Source organism: Drosophila novamexicana, unplaced genomic scaffold (assembly GCF_003285875.2).
Source record: "Drosophila novamexicana strain 15010-1031.04,08,12 unplaced genomic scaffold, DnovRS2.1 tig00000644-arrow-pilon, whole genome shotgun sequence".
Classification (NCBI taxonomy): Eukaryota; Metazoa; Arthropoda; class Insecta; order Diptera; family Drosophilidae; genus Drosophila; species Drosophila novamexicana.
Window position 1 is genome coordinate 2,855,853 of NW_020824814.1, and position 21,438 is coordinate 2,877,290.

General features: G+C 48.2%; 6 protein-coding genes across 11 annotated transcripts in view; 3 read left to right on the forward strand and 3 right to left on the reverse strand.

Annotated features, from left to right (window-relative positions):
• The first annotated feature begins 101 nt into the window (after positions 1–101).
• Positions 102–5,524, forward strand: LOC115762558 (Bloom syndrome protein homolog). The gene is made up of 8 exons (XM_030704838.1): positions 102–212; positions 270–387; positions 446–2,864; positions 2,922–3,573; positions 3,633–4,394; positions 4,449–4,624; positions 4,689–5,005; positions 5,064–5,524. Exons 2-8 carry the CDS (start codon positions 286–288, stop codon positions 5,295–5,297), a joined length of 4,662 nt encoding a protein of 1,553 aa, XP_030560698.1. The 5' UTR covers positions 102–212; positions 270–285; the 3' UTR covers positions 5,298–5,524.
• Positions 5,525–5,696: 172 nt separating this feature from the next.
• LOC115762569 (peroxiredoxin-2) lies at positions 5,697–7,354 on the forward strand. Of its 3 annotated transcripts, none has more exons than XM_030704855.1 (5): positions 5,697–5,754; positions 6,195–6,368; positions 6,445–6,562; positions 6,619–7,024; positions 7,083–7,354. In XM_030704855.1, the coding sequence occupies exons 2-5, from the start codon at positions 6,209–6,211 to the stop codon at positions 7,131–7,133; spliced, it is 735 nt and encodes a 244-aa protein (XP_030560715.1). In that variant the 5' UTR covers positions 5,697–5,754; positions 6,195–6,208; the 3' UTR covers positions 7,134–7,354. The 3 variants fall into 3 exon arrangements, with proteins under 3 accessions (XP_030560715.1, XP_030560714.1, XP_030560713.1); XM_030704854.1 differs by having other exon boundaries at positions 5,737–5,791; XM_030704853.1 differs by lacking the exon at positions 5,697–5,754 and having other exon boundaries at positions 5,808–6,368.
• Positions 7,355–7,452: 98 nt separating this feature from the next.
• Positions 7,453–9,702, reverse strand: LOC115762565 (ankyrin repeat domain-containing protein 54). The gene is made up of 2 exons (XM_030704848.1): positions 8,529–9,702; positions 7,453–8,466 (listed from the first exon to the last, which is right to left on the reverse strand). Exon 1 carries the CDS (start codon positions 9,565–9,567, stop codon positions 8,566–8,568), a length of 1,002 nt encoding a protein of 333 aa, XP_030560708.1. The 5' UTR covers positions 9,568–9,702; the 3' UTR covers positions 7,453–8,466; positions 8,529–8,565.
• Positions 9,703–10,139: 437 nt separating this feature from the next.
• LOC115762560 (85/88 kDa calcium-independent phospholipase A2) lies at positions 10,140–14,986 on the reverse strand. Of its 2 annotated transcripts, XM_030704842.1 has the most exons (8): positions 14,858–14,986; positions 13,706–13,868; positions 13,270–13,562; positions 12,912–13,211; positions 12,030–12,850; positions 11,342–11,973; positions 10,935–11,270; positions 10,140–10,867 (listed from the first exon to the last, which is right to left on the reverse strand). In XM_030704842.1, exons 2-8 carry the CDS (start codon positions 13,743–13,745, stop codon positions 10,635–10,637), a joined length of 2,655 nt encoding a protein of 884 aa, XP_030560702.1. In that variant the 5' UTR covers positions 13,746–13,868; positions 14,858–14,986; the 3' UTR covers positions 10,140–10,634. The 2 variants fall into 2 exon arrangements, with proteins under 2 accessions (XP_030560702.1, XP_030560704.1); XM_030704844.1 differs by lacking the exon at positions 13,706–13,868 and having other exon boundaries at positions 10,141–10,867.
• Positions 14,987–15,641: 655 nt separating this feature from the next.
• Positions 15,642–16,100, forward strand: LOC115762577 (lysozyme A/C-like). Its single transcript, XM_030704863.1, has one exon. It carries the CDS (start codon positions 15,678–15,680, stop codon positions 16,098–16,100), a length of 423 nt encoding a protein of 140 aa, XP_030560723.1. The 5' UTR covers positions 15,642–15,677.
• A 377-nt stretch (positions 16,101–16,477) lies between these two features.
• LOC115762559 overlaps positions 16,478–21,438 on the reverse strand; it is a 35,613-nt gene continuing 30,652 nt past the window's right edge. For 2 of the 3 annotated variants that reach the window (XM_030704839.1, XM_030704841.1), the window contains 5 exons: positions 19,102–19,503; positions 18,926–19,039; positions 18,675–18,863; positions 18,289–18,621; positions 16,478–18,217 (listed from right to left, as the gene is read on the reverse strand). In XM_030704839.1, coding sequence (XP_030560699.1) covers positions 16,729–18,217; positions 18,289–18,621; positions 18,675–18,863; positions 18,926–19,039; positions 19,102–19,503 — 2,527 coding nt within the window. In that variant the 3' untranslated portion in view covers positions 16,478–16,728. Of the gene's footprint in view, positions 18,218–18,288; positions 18,622–18,674; positions 18,864–18,925; positions 19,040–19,101; positions 19,504–19,611; positions 20,597–21,438 lie in introns of those variants that run through there. The other variant, XM_030704840.1, reaches the window with a different exon arrangement.

The window sequence follows — 21,438 nt, forward strand, 5'->3', positions numbered from 1 at the left end:
TGATCGCAAAAATCGTACATCACCAAAGGTAATAACAATGAACCATCCAGCTACCAATCAAACAGTCAATCAGCGAAAGCAGATTCAAATCCGAGTTTTTTAATGAACATAATTTCAAATTTGGCGCGCACTGCCTTAAAACACTGCCTATGCAACAGTCTGGCAACGCTGACATTGGCTTGCAGAAAAGCGCGCGCTCAGCAAAAAAACAGGTGTGTTATGATTGTGTGTGCTGCTTTTGTTTATTGCTTACCTGTGTTTAAATGTAGACAAAAATAAAAAACGATGGACGAGTCAATTTTTAAAGAGAAATACCAAAAGTACAAGCTACGCGTTAAAGTATGGGAAAAGGATTTCAAAAAGAAGCACGGCCGCGTCCCCTCCAAAGTAAGCGCCAGGCAATGGAGTTCCCTACGCGATTCAATTTATTACTATTTTGTTGCAGTACGACATAAGGGAGGCCAGCCAGGATATACGCGACTCTTACAAGATGTACTATAAGCTAAAGACATCATTCCTGGAGGAGACACTCAACGATGTGCTCTGCGAGGATGGCTTCGATGTGCTAGAAATGACGCAGTCCGAGGATTTGGGTGTTGCCTTGCTGGACCAAAGCCTCAGCACCGAGAGCATCAATGGCGGTCCCCAGCTACCCCTAGATATAACAGCGCTCGTGCAGCAAACCAGCGAAAACTTCTCCAATATCAAGGAGCTGCCCACTCCGCAGGCGCTCAGCAATCTGACCAATCGCGACGAGCATCATGTCATACGTAAATTCGAGGCTGTCGAAGAGCTGGCCCAGAATAAGAGTGCCTGGGGCGAGAACGTAAGCAAACATCAACCGATTGTTGTGGAGACATCGCCCACGTCTGCGGACGCCGCCAAGCCGCGCACTCCCTGCATCAAGGCCAGCGTCAGCAGCAAACTGTTTCAGTCAACGCGCAGCTTTGCCAAGCGCAATCCTCGCAAGCCGCTCTCACGCAGCGCCCTCAACTTAAGCGCCACCGGCTCCAACCCTGGCGCAAGCGCTGAGCTGGCAGAGCAGCTGCCCGATTTGGAAACCATACTCATCCGCAAGGCGCAGGAACATAAGGCAGCAGAGGTCATTGCAGCCACCGATCACGGCAAGGAGCCAATTAAAACGCACGTGGATGAGGGCTGGCTGCAGCGCAACACGGCGCAAAATTCGCTGGAGCAGCAGCTGACGAGCACAACAGCCAAAGCCGAGCCGAACAACAATGCCACGCCAGCCAAGAAGCACAACTACGGGCTGTCCAATTTAGATTTAAGCAAGCTGAAGGCAAGCAAAACTGCATCGCAAATGCCCGCGGCAGAAAACCCTGTCGAAGTGTCGCAGGAACCGCCAATAGCTCCAGCTCAAGCTGCAGTCCGTTTCGACTCCGATTCGGATTCCGTTGTGGCCGAAAGCGAGGAGGAAACGGAGCAGCCGGAGTACAGGCACATAGCCAAGCGACGCCGAGTAATGCCCACCAGCGAGTCGCCTCCAGCTGTGCCTGATGTGCAGCCAAAGCCAGCCGCCGCCGAACAGAAGCCAACCATTGCCAAAGCAGAATCATTGGAGGAAAACGAATACGGCAAGGATTTCTCAGCAGATGAAGAAAATGATGCCACTTATGAGCCAGAGCTGCCCAAGAAGACCAAACGCAAGCAGGCCACAGCGAAGAGGCAAAAGCCCAAGGCCGAAAAGAAGCCGGCAGCCAAACCCAAGTCGGAGAAACCAACGCCCAAACCAAAGAAGGAGAAGCCAGCAGCCGGGTCTAAGTTGGAGAAGTCAGCCAAAACACGTAAGGCGCCCGCAAGAAAAGCCGCGACCAAGGCAATGGCTGCCCAGGCGGAGGAGGTGCCCGAGGAGCAGCCACTAGATCCGAAAGATCTTAAATATGTGCTAGCGCTGGAGTCGGGCGATATAACCTGCGTGCCGCGCATTAAGCAGGATGAGCTCGACCAGGCGGATGAAACGGCGCAGCGCTACATCAGCAATTATGCCAGCATTGCCTCCTCCTCCTCCTCCTCTGCCGCCGCCTCTGCAGGACAGCTGAACGAGAAGCGAGATGCGGCGCGCAAAAAGCTGCAGGACAAGATCGCGTCGGGCAAGTTGAATGAGAACTTTGTGACCATCAACATACAGAAGAAGAAATTTGCACGTGGCAAGAAATCGATGAACTTTACCAAATACAAGAAAACCCAATGGAGACACAAGAAGCGAGTGGCAGCCCTAACCGGCCCGGACATGGACATGGGCGGCTGCGATGGTGGCGTGCTCACCTGCTTCAATTGCGGCGGCGTTGGACATTTCGCACAGCAGTGCAAGATAAAGGGCGATGCGCTGTTGCCGCTAACCGCCCAGCTGGAGGAGGATCCGTCACCGTTTCCCACGCTGGCCGAGGCCGAGCAAATGGCTTCACAAAGTGCGTTGGCGGCGCATAGTCGCAACATTGAGCGACTGCCACAGGCCGCCAACGCGAATGCCATCTACCAGTTCTCCGACTCCAGCAGCAGCAGTGACGAGGCAGCTGAGCCTAGCGAGCGTGCTGCTGAGGACGTTAACATGTCCATCGATGATGAAGATATCGATTTCGAGGCATTGGATGCGGCTGTCGATGCGGCTCAAAGCCAATCCACGCACACCTCGCCCATCAAAAGCTATGTGGGCCACAAGATACCCGAGGAGTTCCTCAAGCAGGCCGGCCTGGATGGCAGCTCAGCCAATGGAGCAGCAGCTCGTTCGCAGCACGGCGGCGTCAAGCCACTCTACGATCTCAATGCGGACGGCAGCGTGCAGGAGCTGACGCCCGAGGTGAACGAGGTGCTGCACATGTTCGGACACAGCAGCTTTCGCAAGGGTAAGCGCTCCACTTGGAACTATTTGAATTAATACTGATTGGCCCGTTCGCTTGCAGGTCAGGATCGTGCTGTGATGCGCATACTGAGCGGCATGTCCACATTGGTCACCCTGAGCACGGGCAGCGGCAAATCCTTGTGCTATCAGCTGCCTGCTTATCTATATAGTCGCCGGCAGGGTGCCATCACGTTGGTTATATCGCCGCTGGTGTCGCTCATGGAGGATCAGGTGACGGGCGTGCCGCATTTTCTGCGCGCCCATTGCCTGCACACCAATCAAACGCCGCAGCAGCGTCTCAAGATCCAGCAGCTGATAGCCGATGGCGAAATTGATATACTGCTCGTCTCGCCCGAGGCGGTGGTCTCTGGCGAACGTGCCACGGGCTTCGGTGCCATTCTGCGTCAGCTGCCGCCCATTGCGTTCGCCTGCATCGATGAGGCGCATTGCGTCTCGCAGTGGAGCCACAATTTCCGGCCCAGCTACCTGATGATATGCAAGGTGCTCAAGAAGAATCTGGGCGTGCAAACGGTGCTCGGCCTGACCGCAACGGCGACGCTGCCCACGCGCATCAGCATCATCAATCATTTGGGCATTGTGGATGGCGAGCGTGGCATCATAAGCGATATACCGCTGCCGGACAATCTCATACTGTCCGTGTCCAAGGACGAGAACCGCGATGCGGCGCTGCTGCAGCTGCTCAACAGCCCCAGGTGAGTTTTTTAAATGGAACTTCAATTATTGAATGGACCCTCATTGTATGCCCTTGCAGATTCGAGAGCTGTCAATCCATTATCATCTATTGCACGCGCCGGGACGAATGCGAGCGTATTGCTGGCTTCATACGCACCTGCCTGCAGGAGCGCAAATCGAACGCAGTGCCCGAGCAGACCAAGAAGAAGCGCAAGCGCGTCAACTGGCAGGCGGAGCCATATCATGCGGGCATGCTCGCCTCGAGGCGTCGCACCGTACAGAACGCCTTTATGGCCAATGAGCTGCGCATTGTGGTGGCCACCATTGCCTTTGGCATGGGCATCAATAAGCCGGACATTCGCGCCGTCATACACTATAATATGCCGCGCAATTTCGAGAGCTATGTACAGGAGATCGGACGTGCCGGCCGCGATGGCCTGCCCTCGCATTGTCATCTCTTCTTGGACGCCAAGGGCGGCGATCAGAACGAGCTGCGACGTCATGTCTATGCCAATTCCATTGATCGACATGTCATACGCAAACTGCTGCAGCGCATCTTTGTGCCCTGCTGCTGCGACAAGCAGCTAGGCAAAAACTCCGCAGAGATTGGAACTGCAATTGAGCCAGCGGATGCGGCTGATGGCGCACGTGCACATGTTTGCCCAGGTCATGAGATTGGTTTCTCGGTGGAGCAAACAGTCGAAGCGCTGGACATACCCGCCGAAAACATATCCACGCTGCTCTGCTATATGGAACTGGAGCCGCGCTGGTGCATGAACGTGCTCAGCTCCGCGTACATCATGGCCAAGGTGATCTCTTACGGTGGACCCAAGTATCTCAAGTAAGTAAATCTTTTAATAGTCGACATGTTTATAATTAATTCTTTAATACTTAGACACGCCGCCAAGGAGTGCCCGCCGCTGGCCATGGCCATTGCGCTGCAGATTAAGCACAAGACCTTCAAGGAGGACGCCAACATAATTGAGTTTTCCGTCATTGACATAGCCGCCGGCATTGGCTGGAACAGCGGCGTAGTCAAGTATCAGCTCAAGAACCTGGAGTGGATGCAGGGTACATATGGTGCACCTTATCCATGTAATTTAAATCCTCATAATTCCTTTCATCTAAACTCTAGTTAATGGCTATCCGAAGCGTTCGCCCATCAGTGTCAGCTTTTATGATCTGGGCTTTCGGATCAAGGCGCCGGGTGATTTCACGGAAGCGGAAATCGATGACGCCCTCGACACGCTGTACACACGGTCCGTTAAACAGGAGCGCACTCAGCTTATCCAGCTGCAGTATGTGGCCCATGGCCTGTCCGCCGTGGCCTACAGTTCGTGCGCGCAATGCTGCAGTGTTGATTTTCCGCAGGATCGCTGCACCCAGCTGAAGGGCATTGTGCGCAACTATTTCCGCAACGATTATCCACAGGATTTGGAACTGGAAATTGAGGTAGGTTCATGCAACACGGCTAGTTCCTGCTTTATGTAACTCTTGCTAATCCTTGCAGCCCAGCAACGTGCCGGATGCTCACATAATTGATGATGTGCATGCGCTCATCAACATGTATCCCGACAATACGTTCAGTGGACGGAACATAGCGCGCCTCTTTCACGGCATATCGAGTCCAAACTATCCGGCCGTCATGTGGGGCCGTTGCAAATATTGGCGCGCACATACTAAAGTCGACTTCAATCGCATCCTCAAATTGGCCAATATGGAGATTGTTAAGCGTCGCACGTGATAAATATGTTCCAATACCTTATTATATTATTGTTTACTTTTTTTAATTTTGTCTCTTACCAAATATTTATGTATTGTTCTGAGCTGGCATACAAAAAATTATGTTGACCTATTCAACTGCACATTTAAATCGCCCGCGTAACTGAATCATCAAGCGAACAGAGTTGCCATGTTGCAAAAGCAGAAAGGAATTGATTTTCATTACAATGAACGTTATGCCTACAGGCATTTACAAACCCTCACTATACCCTTTTTCTATTTCACGGAGACAATAATTTTGTATACCTATTTAATTATTTCTTAAGAAAAAAGCATTAAAGATAAGTATCGTCACTATCAATTATTCGTGCCATGCTGAACGATTACAGAAGCACGCAAGATGCGATAGTTTTTAGTCAGCACATCACTAGCCGGCAAAGTGTTGCTCGTGTGCTTTGTTTGCTGAATCAACAAAAATTGTACGAGTTAAAGTTATTTATATTTTGTATATATCAGGTAACATCTGTGTAAACTGGATATCTGCATCAATGAAGGATTGAATGCGGAAAGGAAATTGAATGCACAATCGCAACGCATACACTTGTGAATTGAGTTAAATTTCAGTGAAAATTTCGATCGACAAACTAACAAAATATATTATAGCACTTAATGCACGCGAATAAAATTGATAGCGCTTATCAATTGTCGCTACCCCTTTAATTGCTCAATAGACAATCGGTATTTGTGGTTGGAGCCAGAAATATTAAATTTGACTGCGTGGCTCTAAAGTGCGTCGTGTATGTGTGTGCGTGTGTTTGTGTGTGGGCGTAGCAGAAACTGAAGGCGTCGCGTGTCCAATTGGAGTAAATGTGGCCAATCGCGTGCATTTAACCAAATTATACGTGTCCTCTATTTCCAGTAACCAGTAGTAATATGTACAGTTACGGCTGCTTAGCGCTCCTGCTGCTCGCGGCAGCGACACTCGCCCAGGCCAGCGAGGATAACGAGTCCTGCTACTCATTTGCCGGTGGCTCAGTGTATCCCGCCGGCGAGAACAAGGGCGATCACCAATTGCAGTACACAAAGGCAGTCAGTAAGTGGCTGAAATTATGGCATAATAATATATACAAAACTGTTCGTACTGACTGACTTTTCCCTTTTCCTTGCAGTTTCCAAACCCGCGCCACCATTCGAGGCCACCGCTGTGGTCAACAAGGAGATTGTACAGCTCTCACTCTCGCAATATCTGGGCAAATACGTTGTGCTGCTCTTCTATCCGCTGGACTTGTAAGTTGCCCTCAACTTGGGCGATGCCTTCACTAATAGCTTACTGCTTTTTGCAGCACATTTGTGTGTCCCACGGAGATAATTGCCTTCTCCGATCGCATTGCCGAGTTCCGTAAGATCAAGACTGAGGTGATTGCTGCCAGCGTTGACTCGCACTTTACGCACTTGGCTTGGATCAATACGCCCCGGAAGGAGGGCGGCTTGGGCAATGTCAAGATACCCTTGCTCTCCGATTTGACGCATAAAATCAGCAAGGACTATGGTGTCTATCTGGAGGAGAGTGGTCATGCGCTCCGCGGTCTCTTTATTATTGATCAGCGTGGCGTGCTGCGGCAGATAACAATGAATGACCTACCCGTGGGTCGCTCCGTGGATGAGACATTACGTTTGGTGCAGGCCTTCCAGTACACTGATACGCATGGCGAGGTCTGCCCCGCCGGTTGGAAACCAGGCGCCGATACAGTGAGTATTTACTGATAATGCATTCGTTTAAACTTTTCTAATTGATATTTTCCTGCAGATTGTGCCCAATCCGGAGGAGAAAACAAAGTACTTTGCTAAAAACAATTGAACAATTACCTCCATAAATAACATTCCCAGCCCACCCAGTTTGGCTAGCAAAACATTACATTACCAATTCAAATCTTAGCAACAGAACTGAAAGAGTTACAATTATGTAGTATTCACATTTTTCAAATTTGCACGACCGCTTGTATATATGCAAAATTGAAATGATGAAGGTTCCAAGTGTGTAAAATGCAACGTTTTATTATACATGTATATAAACATCAAGTTCAACTCGAGTGTGAAAATATGTAATATATATAGTTAAAAGTTTGTAATCCTAAAAACAAAATGCTCCATCGACCTGCAGCCAATGGAGGAATCTTCTTAGGAGAATGGGAAAATGGAAATATTGAGAAACTGTCTCGAACACGTACTACACCCTGTTATTTTGTAGCTTCGGATAAACAGTTGCAGCGAAAGTTTGGTGAGTGGTTGATTAAGTACATTTATTTTTTGTTAGCGCTTAAGCAAAATTTAAACTACAAATTGAGTGTGACCATTCCCTTGCATTAATCGCAAAAAAAAGCTCCGCTCTGTACGCTCAATTCTTTTGACGGCTGGTCACTCTGTTTATGCGCAACGATGACATCTCGAACAGCTGTTAAAGTATCGATATTTTTGAAAAAATCAAAATAGCGGAGTAATACGTTTATCCAAATATTTACGCATGTGTGTGCATATGTATGTAGGAAGTATATTCTTGGACGGCCGCGACATAACAACGCCCTTCTTTTTTTTTTATATTCTCATTCCCTTTACAGATACAAGGCTATTGTAGAATAGACTCAATGCCTTATCAGATCGTCTATATTAATAATAAGCCTGCTTTAATATTAAGTTAAATTTTAGTGCCCGTTTCTTTTGCCCTTTTTTTTCTTTTTATTATTCAAAGTATCTTTTAGTTGTCTGTGGACATCATTTGATGAATTGTGTGTATATTTTGTTGTTGTTTATTATTGCAATCACTTAGTTAAATGTATTGTTATGTTGCATTTGATAAGTTGTTTAAATTGTGTGGTTTGCAGTCGTAAATTGCATCTTTATTACATAAATTTTATTTTGTTTTGGCGCGCTAAACGTAAAGCTTAAAATTTAAACATATTTGTTTGCTGGTTGTGTGTGTGTGTGTGTGTGTGTGTTGTTTGTTTGCATAAACAATGAAAACTTATATGAAATACTTAATAAAAAAGATCGCATGAAACAATGTGTGTGTGTGTGTTCGTGTGTGTGTGTGTGAGCGTTGGCCGTGTATTTGTGCTCCGGTGCGCATCCAGAGTTTAGTTCCACAAATCCAACTCTTATCTCAACGGCAGCCAAATTAGGAAACGTAAAATAAACTGAAAAGTTAAAGTTAAAGTTAAAGAAAAGGATAAAATCGTTTCGTGTCCCATGGACTCACCCAACTGATCGAAACAGAATTTGAGCCTGGTTTCTTTCTACTTGTTGTTGATGGACAAACGCTCGACGCTGGCGAGCAGCTCGTCAGCTGTCTGGGAGACGACTTGCTCCTGATCATCACTGGTGCTGAGATTCTGCAGGCGCTTCTCCAGCGCCGACAGATCCTCCAGCTCCTGCTGCTGCTTGACCATATAGCGTAATATGAGCGTGGTCAGCATGCACATATCCTCCAGAATGGTGGCTGTCTCGGGCGTGGGATGATCGTAACGATTGCGCAGTAGCCGCAACTTTGCCTCCGCCAGCTCCAAGGGCGACTTGCCGCTGCGATCGTACATATGAACACTGGCGCCGCCCTGCAGCAGCACACGCACAACCACATTGAAGTTATTGGAACTGGCCGATATGACTGCCAAGTGGAGCGGCGTATTGCCCAGCGAGTCGACCACATTCGGATTTGCGCCATATTTCAGCAGCTGCTGCACAATGGGTATATAGCCGCGACAGGCGGCCAAATGGAGCGGACTGCGATTGAACTCGTCGGCGGCATTTGGATTGCCGCCCGACTCCAGTATCCGATTGAGCAGCTCGATATTGCAGGTGGAAGCGGCGGTGCGCAGTTTGCGATTGTTTGACTCGGTTAATATGTTGTTGTAGCTGCAGTACATCAGACGCTTCATGCGTGGACGCATCTTGAAGCTCTTGCTGCTCGATGGCAGTGTGCTCGGATGTATCAGGCTCGGCAGATAGTCAACGTTAAGCGGTAATGGCGGTAGATGCGGTAGGGCGAAATGTTCCCGTTCCCCCGCTCTGTCTCTGCTCAGCAGGAATGTGTTCGCATTTGGATTCAGATTCGGCCATTCGCCGTGTGTATTGGGCGACGATGTTGGCGTTGGTGGCATCACTGGTGGCGGCGTTATCATAATACCCTTCGACACTGGCATTGTGGGCATGGACATGGTGGGCAGCTCTGTTCCTGCTTCTGTTTCTTGTGCCACTGGCGTTGGCAACTCTTTGCCCGTGTCCACACGGTCATTGGACATGGCCGTCGTGTGTGCGTTAGTTGCGTTCACCTGCTATTTGAAATGATTATTGCGTTGCGTTCGTCTGCACACACTACACAAATTTTTTTTTATCTTTTTCTTCACGCGCTTCTTACTTTTGTCTGTATTGTTTGTATTTTTCTCGATTTTTTTTCCTGTTTACATTTTGTGCGTCAGGCTGCCAACGCGTTGTGATTGGCGCTGCCAGCGCGTGCCACCCAGGTGGCAACGCTGCGCCAATTCGTGAATATCGCAAAAACATGAAAAGCTTTTTGTTTTTCTGCACTGACCGCGTATCGAATATTTATTTATTTTGTGTTGAAAGGTTTTCCACTATATCGGGAAATTTGCAGAATTTCATCCAAATCGTTTATAGATCCCAAATATAAATCTCTATATATTGCTTTGATTTATCGAAATTTCTTAAGTATATTTTGATAGCATGAAAAGCTGTTAAACTTTTAAACAAGACGTTTTTATTAATTATTTTTACCTGTACTAATTTATATAGGTATGCCATTGTACGGGTTACGCATTCATTGCATTTATTAGCAAAAATTAAAACGTCAATTGTTTTACATTTAAAACGTTTTATTCAAAATTCCTGCACATGTATTTCTATTAACTAACAAAGCGGCACGGAATGTTTAAAACATACAAATTACAATGAAATTGGCATAAAACGTGGAACATTCATTCAATAAATACGCATAAGAATAATACAGATTTAAGTAATGCAACGCCAGATACAAAATTTCTAAATTTCTTAACCATTAACATAATATTTCAAAGCGCCCCACGACATCAGATGGAATCTTATTTTGGGCTTCATTATAATTCAAACATTTTATTTGTTTAAATTTGGTAATATTCGGTGTGTTAATGGTTGGATGTGCGTCGCGTGTTGGTGATTTAGACCGCGGAAAGGGTTGCTTGGAAAATGTTGTCTAAAATATTAAAAGTATATACACATATGTGAAAAATGTAAACTCTAAAAGAGATTAGCTATATGGAGGAGCAAAGGACGCTGGGGCTGATGTGGTCGCGGTCTAAATCCGTCTTGCGCGCTATTTCAAGAAATTAATCATCTCAATTATTTTGTTACGATTGGTGTGCATGTAGGCCTTGGTGTGCCACAGCATATTGATAAGCTTTTGATCATCCTTCTCGTCCATGGCAATATCCTCGCTCAGCTGCGGATTGAAACGAAAATAGGGTATGCCAATGGTGCTGCACCAGGCGCGAGCGCGATCAACGACACGGCCATCCGAGCAGGTGGCTTGGTCCACAAGTAGATTACCTGCATGAGAAAAATACAAATTATAAATAATCTAAATAAAAACCATTTCACTTGAATGGATCGTTACCAATCGTAGAAATGCCGTAGGCCAATTTAGCGGTATCCCAGATACTTTCCGGCCGAAATACATCAATGTCCTTGAGTTCTGTGACGGGTATATGACCCGTGCCCAGCGAAACAACGACCGAGACGGGCACAGCCTCTGCTTCGCGTCCAGCACTGCGCAGCGCCATGTTATATTCGTGTATCTCAGTCATGGCATCCAGTGTGGGGTTATTGGCGATTAGCCCGCCGTCCAGGAAACGCCCAAATGCACGGAAATATGATGGTGCTGCTCCAGTTGCACGAGCGGCACGCCACACCAACTGATCCTCCGGCTGTGGCGGCGGTATGCGTCGATTGCCTAAGGTTGATAAATTAGAAAGCGGATTAGCACTGAACTGATGGAAAGAGATATCCTCGCCTGGCGCTTACTGATGGAAGTCACAATGCCCAGAATATCGCTGGCGCTGGTGTAATTGCGAAACAGGTGAAGATCAACGGGCTTGCGATCGGCCATAACGCCAGTGACCATAATTTTGGGATGCTTGATGTCAGTCATAACGTTAAACTCGCCGAGATTATCCTTGAGTATCGCCTCGAAGTACTCGCTATTGTACGGACGCGAGCCCACGAAACACTGCTCCTTCATGCGCAGATAGAGACCCATGCACTGGCGCATGGTCTTGCCACAGCCCAGACCCAGGGCCAAGATGCCGCCAGTGCTGGTGCCGGCGATCCAGTCGAACATGTGTATGATGGGCGTGCGCGATAGTTTCTCAATCTCGAGCAGCATTTGTACGAGCACCAGGCCGCGAATGCCACCGCCGTCCAGGCAGAGCAGACGACCCCGGCCGTATGGCTTGTCACCCACCTCGGCGGCAATGGGTGATGTTGGCGACGGCAGCTGTTCCGGGCTAGCGACACCCGGTGTAGATGCTGCACTGCTGGATGAGTTAACCTTTTTGCCCTCATCCGCATTCACTTTGGTGGTAAACATGCCCAGGAGTGCGTCCATTATGCCCTGGCCCTTTTGCTCCTTCTCCGTATCAACCACGACGGGAACTCTGTGTAGCAAAGATATATTCGTAATACTCCAGGACAAAGCTGTGGGCGTACTTACTGTGGTGGCTGCAGCTGCTTTTCCATGATGCCATTGGCTGCTGCGCCCAGAAAACCACCAACCATTTGGCGACTGGTGGTTGCCAGCATGTTTTCAATGTGCTCGCGCTTCTCCACCGACTCGGGCGGCTCTGGCGGTATGCCATTGTAGCTGCCCTTGGCATTGCAGCCCGGCGGACACTTCGAATTGGCTTCGGAGCAGCGTTTGGCACCAACCGAGTGCAATATGTAGAGTATTTCGTCCTCCTTGTTGCCGCTGGCATCATTGCCAACCATATGACGCGGCGTTTTGCCAGCTGTATTCTTCAGATTGATGTCGCAGCCAAAGACCACCAGACACTGGACAATCGGCACCAGCTTCTTCTCGATGGCAATGTGCAGAGCGGCATTGCCCTCATTGTCCAGCACATCGATGTCGGCATCGTGTGCGAGCAGCGTGACCACGCACTCGAAACGATTGCGCGCCACCATAACGTGCAATGCGGTGCGTCCATCGAAATTGGTCGCGTTCACATCGCAGCCCTCCATGATGAGGGCGTGCAGTGTCTCGCGGGAGGAGCACCAATGAAGTGGCGTGCCGCCATATTTCATGTCCTGCGTGTAGAGCTTGCTGGCGTTGGTGCGTAGGAAGGAGGCCACCGATGTGGGCGTTGATGTTTTGTACAATTTGCTTATATTCTTGGCATTCAGATTGACATCGGCGCCGGCGAGCAGCAGAGCCTTAACATTCTCCGGCTTGTCCGTCACGCAGGCCAAGTGCAGCGGCGTATATCCATCCGAGTTGAGATGATTCAGATTCACGGTGCTGTTCTCGGTGAGCAGCTGCAGCGGAAGAGTTACATTGAGAGTTGAGTTAACCAGGCTAACTTGGAGCACGACTCACATTGATGATATCTTTTGTAGTGCTGGCGGCATAGTGGAACACCGAGTTGCTGTTTATGTCCAGATGCTCGATTTTGCTCAGCGGCAGCAGCAGCTTCACCATTTCAATATTCCCCTGCTTAATGGCCAGCTGAAAGGGCGACATGAGCGTTGTATGATCGGCCACATCGACGCACTGCAGCACTTTGGGATTGTTAATGTACTCGATCAGATTGAAGTAGGCAACCAAATGGGCCAGCGTCCACGATGGATTCTCCGAGAGCGCATCGCAAACTTTTTGCAAGCCATTCACATTGTAATACTGCAAATCGAGAAGGATTTAATACAAGGGAAGATTTTTGTTAAGGCAGCTAATTTACCTCCTTGACAATGCCCACAAAGACGGGCAGGCGTTGCATGAAGGTGTTGAACTTCTCCTCGGCCTCCTGCTGCAACGGCGAACGGTACAAGCTGAAGGAGCTGGTGTTCGAGTCGGAGGTGGGTCGCTGCAGCACGATCTCGTAAACGGCGCGCTTATCGTTGCTGTTGTAGGGCGGCGCAAACAGAACCATGGCATCATCCCGAGCCATAACCTGCAGCGTGCCCAGGGATTCGCTCTTGATTTCCACGACTTTGTTCGGCGGATTATCGCCGCCCAGCAGGCGCTGCAGTACTACAAAGAGACAGATATTTAGTGAGGGTACTGTGAAGTCTAACTAAAGACGCAACACTTGGGCTAGCTACGGGACATACGAACAACAACAAAAACTACACCAACAACAACAACAATGAACATGGAACATTTATAGGCAATACCAAAGCCGGAGGCTAGCGCTCCAAAGGCCATCCAAGACATGGCTTCCGTATATACTGTTTGATGTTGATGCGAATTTGAACTTTGGAATCTTGATTATGATGTATGGATGTGGAGGTCAAAAATGTCAGTGCGATTTGAGATTTGAGTGTGTAAGCGATGAACCTACAGGAAATAAATGTATAGCAATGTCAATTGTTAGTTTGGTATGCGCCCAATTACGTGGAAGGTGTTCTCTAAATTACTGCGACTCAGACAAGAGGCAGAGAGAGAGAGAGGGAGAGCGCGGGAGACGACGGTGAAATGCAGTCGACAAATCAATAACAACATCCGATTCTCTACACAAAGCGCTGGCAATAACAGTTGCATAAATCTGTAAGGCGAAGCTCAGATACCCTGCAAAAAAATGCCATTAGCATAAGAACTAGAGCTGAGCGCGTGCTCCGTTTACCCCTTTAGTGCGTGACTTGTTCGTGTTTTCGTTTGAGTCCCCAACACGCACGATTTGCCCACTAATAACACAAATTTGCGAACTATAGAAAAAAGCTAATCATTTATAATTTAATTAAGTTTTGCTCCTGAATGCTTATTTAAACAATTTTAACTTTAATTGTTCAAATAGGAAAAGCTCAAAAGGTTCTTTGAATAGTTCCGAACAGTGACTCACGCGCCCATCTCTAAGTCGAACACTGCATAACTGTTGTTTCTTTTTGCGGATTTAGGAATGTCGCAATTGGCTTATTAAAGCCGCGATGACACACGCCTGGGACAGGGTATAAATGCGCCCTCATCAGCGTCTCAGCGATTCAACCGTGACTCAACTAGATCGACAGATTATATGCTTTGTGCTGTGCATGAAATTCATGTGCGATTCTAATATGCAAAGAATTTGCTGACATATTTTTTCCATTCGTTTAACTAGATTTGCATTTTAATGCCACTTTCTTTCTGTTCTTTCCCTGTTTCACTTGTTTCGTTTGTTAGTTAATCAATATAGGCTTTTACTATTATCTACATTTTTCTTCTTCTTCTGATTGTGCGTGTGTATGTAGTCTGGGTCAGTTATTCTTGTTGTCAAGTTCAATGTTGCACAATTGAGTTGCAAAAAAAAAAGAAAGTAGCAAAAATACATGTAGCTTCAATGTACAGCTAACCATTAAACATTTCGCCGTCGTTTGTTCAACGCCAAATATGTTTTAAGCACTTTTTCAAAATCACTTTTAATTTGTACTTTTCTTTTTCCTGCTGCTTAAAGTTACTACGAGCCCTCCGGCAAGACGAATCACTTTTAATAACAAGTTCGTTCCTGTGCGATTCGTTCTATTGATTCGCTGGTTCATTTGAGGCTCATAGCAGCGAGCAACGAACTCATATTTCTTTAAACTGTTATAAAGGCGAAAACTGTTAATAACAGAAAATACATGCTACAATAACTATTCTGTAAAGTCAAAATATACGTTATTGAACTGCTTTCAGCTGCTAAAATAACACAATATGTCGTCTATCGATTCGATATCGATGTAAACTGCAAAAGCCTGTGACTCTCAAACTGCACAATTTCAAATCTTTGGCGGTTAAATATGTTGGCATAACGATTTCAGTTCAAAATACAACATTTATGTATTTACCTATGTTTATGGATAAACATAAATATAGAAATTGCATTTCTTGACATCCTGTAATTTTAACAACAATTCAACTCTTTCGTTCGTTTTATCTCTAAGTACTGTAAATAAACACATTTATATAATTGATTGCCGCAAAGAGATTTCGAATCTTAAATATATATTATTTTATCAGTTTCAATATTAATTGCGATCGCCGAAAATATACACACGTTTGATTAAAAGGTCTGCAAGTTTTTTTGTGCCGTGGCGTGTTCCGTATCGCAGATAGCGTCCATTTTGAGATATTCCCGGCCTATAAAAGCACGAGCTCTCGGGACATGCGACATCAGTTTACTGAAGTTTAATCATGAAGGCTTTCATTGTTTTGGTTGCTTTGGCTTTTGCCGCCCCCGCTCTCGGTCGCACCATGGACCGTTGCTCCCTGGCCCGCGAGATGTCCAACCTGGGCGTTCCTCGTGACCAGCTGAACAAGTGGACCTGCATTGCCGAGCACGAGAGCTCCTACCGCACCGGTGTGGTCGGTCCTGAGAACTACAACGGCTCCAACGACTACGGCATCTTCCAGATCAACAACTATTACTGGTGCCAGCCTGCCAATGGACGCTTCTCGTACAACGAGTGCGCCTTGAGCTGCAACGCCCTGTTGACCGACGACATCACCAACTCCGTCCGTTGCGCCCAGAAGATCCAGCGCCAGCAGGGCTGGACCGCCTGGTCCACCTGGAAGTACTGCAACGGTGCTCTGCCCTCCATCAACGACTGCTTCTAAGTTCGACTCTTAACTCTAATAAATGAATGCTTAAACTAATTATTGTGATGCTCTCTTTCTTTCTGCCAATATCTCTCACTCTCTCTTGGTCTTTTTATCTACCTTCTTCTTGATATTCACCCTCTTTCCTCTCTCAAACCTCATATGCATTCATGAGAATCGCATAGAGAGGCTAAATTATACAAGGTTCAATTCTAAAGCCGCATATGTATTCGTGAGAATCGCATAGAGAGGCTGAATTATACAAGATTCAATTCTAAAGCCTCATATGCATTCATGAGAATCGCATAGAGAGGCTGAATTATAAATGATTAAATTTTTAGCTGTTATCCTTGCAGCAAAAAAAACTTTTTTTGTTTTGTCTACTAAAGTATTTATTGTTCGTTTGCAAAATATAAATATTGATAGTTGATATTATAAAAGTAAAAAATGTTTTAGCTGGAAATGAGCTAATTCCAACTGACTTAAGACTAAGGGACCCGATTGAAGCTGCCACCGAATCTACGCTACGAAATACTAAATATTATTTATGATAATAAAAATTGCATAATATTAAAAAAATTAATATATATTCGTAAGCTTAAGGGTGGAGTTTGTATTGCACAGGAGCTGGCATAGCTCTGGTGCCTCAGTACAAGCCCGAGGGCAGGTCCGTCACCTTGGAGCCCTGCGTATAGGAGCGCGTGCGTGCGGATATGTTGCCATTGAGCTGGCCGGAGCCGGGATAGTCGTGCATGCGCATGACCGGATTGCTGCTGAAATAGATCTGTTGATTGCTGCGGGATTTCTCCCGCACGATGGCCGCATCGACGTGGCCGCCATCGTGAGAGCCGGAGGCAAAGGCCGCCTCAAGGCGTTCCACATTCTTGGTCACGCGTCGCGCCTGCAGCGCAGCCGTGAGATCTGGCTTTGGATACTTTTGGGGCGTGTTCATGCCGGTCATAAAGAAGACCCCGTTAAAGTGTTGGGCGGGCGGCGTCGGCGGAGCCGGTGCTGGCGCCTTGCCGGCCTCCTGGCTGCTGTTCCTCAGGGCCAGTATGGTCGGATCGTGCTCATCGTGTCGCGCATTCATAATCACGTCGAGCAGCTCCCGATTGGTGCTCGCATTGTACGCCGTCGCGGTGGCATTCGCCTCCGCCTCGGGCATATCCGATGAGGGCTGGTCCAGCGTGTAGTTCACATGCGTATCCGTGTGCGTCGCCTCGTAGTCCACCTCGTCGAAGAAGGTCTGCATGGCGGCCAGTCGCTCCACGGCCGCCGAGTCGCCCGGCATCAGCATGCCGTATTGGGAGTTCTCTTGGTCGGAGCAGTCGGTGCGCGGCACCAGATGCGCCAAGGATCGGGATTTCCGTGGCGGCTGCGGCACAATGTTCACCGGCACGATGTCCTGCTCCTGTTCCAGCAGACGTGGATGTGTATGCTGCTTGGCTGTCGCGGCCTGGCGCGAGATCTGTTTCTCCGCCTCGCTGACTATGTTGTCCAGCTCCTCGATGACGTCCTCGATGGTGGCTGCATCGTCATCCTCGTCCTTGTCCTCCCCGCGCTTCGTCTTGCGCTTGGACTTGGTGGGCAGCACCAGGATGGGCACTGGACTGAGCGAGGCGCCCGTCTCGGAGCTACTGATGCCCTCATCCTCGTGTTCCGAGCAGCTCTGTTTGCTGCCCGTCGCCGCACCCGCTGCCGTCGTCTTTGAGTTGGGCGGCACCTGACGCGGCAGGGCGACGGGCTGATGCGCCTCCACGGGCTTGAAATTGGACTCCTGTGCGCCCTGCAGCCGGAAGATCTCTCGCTGCAGCTCCGCGCAGCGCTCCTGCAGGCGTCGCTCCATGGACGTGAGCACCGTCTTCTCCTCATGCAGTATTTGGACACGTCGCTCCAGGATGACCATTTGGCTGCGCACACGATCCGCGTCGCGTGCCTGGGCCAGCATCTTGTCCACATCGATGTGCAGCTCGTTGAAGCGCTTGATCTCGGCGCGCAGCGCGTCCAGCCAGGGCGAGGACGAGGATATGGTACGGGCCAGCGTGCCCGTTTCCAGTCCAGCCTGGCACAGCTCCGCCTGGATATACAGACGCTGCTGCAGGCTGACGGCGCTCTCGATGAACGTGTTGAGGAATCTGCAAGGGATTAGCGTACGTTGAGCAGCTGCTGCCAGGTGATGGATGGGCTTCCCCCACTTGCTACTCACTTGATACCGGCGCATTGCAGCTCGCCGGAGCCGCCGCCGCTGTTGAGGATGCCGATGAGCAGCCGGAAGCGTACCGGTTCGCTGCAGCGCAGCCGCAGCGTGGACATGGCCTCCGAGACGGCCGTGTGGCCGGCGGCGCTGATCTTCTGACCTCCATTGCCCTGGCCAAATGGCTGGCGATCGCAGGCGGCGGCGAGCAGCTGCAGCGCCAGGATCCGTCCGCGTATGCCCTGACCCGTCGCCGAGGAGGCCAACGGCATCAGACCGACCGGTGTGTTGCCTAAACGGGCTATGGCATCCAGAGAGCGGGAACAGCAAATGCTCAGGCATTGTCTGCGGGCGAGAGAATTAGCAAGCAGCAGCAGGAGGATTCAGGATCTACTCACAGGCAGGAGAGCTCGTCGAGCAGCGCACGGCGCTGATAGCTCTGCGGATTGCGTGACATGGCCAGGGAATTGGTGGCCGTCGCCAGCGGAGCGGGCGCATTGCTCGCCTGCGCCATTTGGATGGCGCGCAGCACCTCCAGCAGATGGCTAATGCCATCCGAGGGCGTGGCCACGAATTCCTGCACGAAGCTGTAAATGGAAAATGGGAAATGGAAAGGGTAAGAGGAAGACGACTTCGGCTCCATATATACCTGGGAAAGGACACCCTCAGATCGGCGCGCAGCTTGGTCAGCAGATCGGTTATGGAGCCAAATTGACGCAGGGACATCTCGCTGTCGCTCTCCGGCGGCGCCGGAATGGGGCTTCTGTGTGGATCAGAGGGCGCATTTAAGTCGAGTGGATGCATCAGACCAGGACACACACTTACTTGTAGCCGGAGTGCTTGGCCGGCAGCGTGGCGGCTTTGTAGGCATCCTCCTTGGCATGGCCATTGATGTTGACATCGTAGATGGACTGCACCTTGGCGGAGCCGCTGCCTTTGGTAAACTTGCGCAGGGAGAGCACATAATCCTCGGCATTGTAAACGGGCGGACGTTGATTCTCCTTGCTGTAAACGGGCGCCTGCGGCCAGCTCTGCTCCGAGCCGGCCATCTTATACGAAGCCAGCGAACCGCTCAAGCTGCTGGCGCCGCACTTGACACTGGCGGAAGCCGCAGCTGGAGCGGCAGCAGGAGCAGCTGCAGCAGCATTGTGTGGCGGCAATTTGGGCGAGGTTTCGCAGACGCTGGGCGCCATCTGCGTTTGGTGTCGCTGCAGCGTGGAGCTGTCACTGGAATAGGAGAAAATAAAACGTGAGTCGTTAAATAAATTGACTCGAAATTTGCATTCAAAATAAACTGGCATCTGGCCTGTGCGTCCGCGTCCGCACGTAACGCACCGGAAAAACAAGACATTCAGTTTATTAAGCATTTTCTGGCTCCAACTGAGTTATTTCTATATATATTTTTATTAGCCAGTTGCTGTCAATGACACCCGGCGACGGGCCTGTGGGCTGCGGCCGCTTCCTTCGGCGTCTGTCAACTGATTAACGCGCCAGATGGAAACGTCGCATCTCGCCAACGGTCGCTGATTTGTTACTCAATTTGGGTTTTCTTTTTATTTATTTATTTATTTTCTTGTGCGTTAGCGAAAATCTTGTCGAAAAAAAATTAACATGTCAATAGACGAATCGGAATCAAAAGGCGCACACTTTCACTGTTGCCAGACGCGCAGATAAACGGGAGAGCGTGAGCGGGAGAGCGAGAGAGATTCAAGACTGAATGCAGCGTTAACTGTAAATGCGCTCTAACGGTTACTTCTGTCAATGCGCGTCGCCATATGCAAATGAGCTGAAATTATGACGTGCTTCAACAACATTTCATTTTATTTATCAATCAAACGCATCAGTCACGTCGCTGCATGCCATTCGAGTGTCTTCGTCTTCTTCTTCTGCTGCTGCTTCGAGTTCTTGGTTCTTTGGACAGGTGTGCCCGCGTCCGCACGCACACCTCGGCATGTGCGGGAGGTCTATGTCCACGGGTAATTGTTAATGATTAAAGCAGCAAAGAGTTAGCGATATGTTTGGCTGCAATACGCCGGCATTTCCCACAGCGCGTACAGCTTTCAAGGCCCCAAAAGAAAAAGTGTCGAAAGATCGGAGTAAAATCAAAAAAACACGAAAATTGAAAACGAGCGAGCCGCGTTGAATTTGCATAAATCAATTTGAAAAAAGAAAATAAAAACAAAATTGAGATCAGGAGGCGCAGAGCATGACAAGATGACGGACGGGCACTCCAAACAGCAGCAGCAGCAGCAGCAGCCGCAGCCGCAGTCGCCGTCGCAGTCGATGCAGCGTGTAGATAAGAGCGCCTAATGGAAATGCATTTAAAGGCGAGGTAAGTGTGTACACATCAAATTAAGCTATGAGTCTGAAATATTAATGCGCAGCCAGCTGAACGCACAATTGAGAGCATTTCGTGTTGCCAGATAGTCTGTCAACTGTCAATTGATTCAAAAAGTGAATTTTTGCAATTGGCGCATGCAGTTATAAAACTGTATTAATCGCTTTTGATTAAAGTTACTTTTATTTTATTTATTTGTTGCACCGCATTAATCAAAGCCTTGTCTTATCAGCATAAACAAAGTTTGCTTTGTTCTAGAAACTTTATGAAAGACAACAAATTGCAAACAACAACAAAAATTAATTAATCAAAAATTGTATAAGCAGCGACATGGACGACTGTCAAATACCCTGTTGTCTTAAAGGAGGCTTAAAACTAATAAATATGTAGATAAATGGGTAGATAAACATAAACATAAACATATTAATATTTATATTTATATTTATGTTATGTGTATGCTAGATTATTTATTTCATCTTTCTATTGCGCAGCATATAATATTCGGCATAATTTTTGAATGCATTAATCAATATTGTTTGAGCTACTCAAGTGTGCCGTTTTGAAGTGTTACCTGTGTTTAGTTATTTTTTTTTTTTATCAATGAACAGCCTGAGACTATATACTATATAAAGCAGGATTGCGCCATATGTTGAAGTGTTCCATGTGACGTAAATACGCCAACTTGTCGAAATCTCTTGTTAATGATCTAATAATTCCACAAGATCATGTGTAAACTTGTTGTTTTTTCTTTCAACATTGTTCACAAAGGTTCATTGCATTAGTTAGAGAAAGGTAAAGGCCTCATTGGGCCTGATTAGCATAAT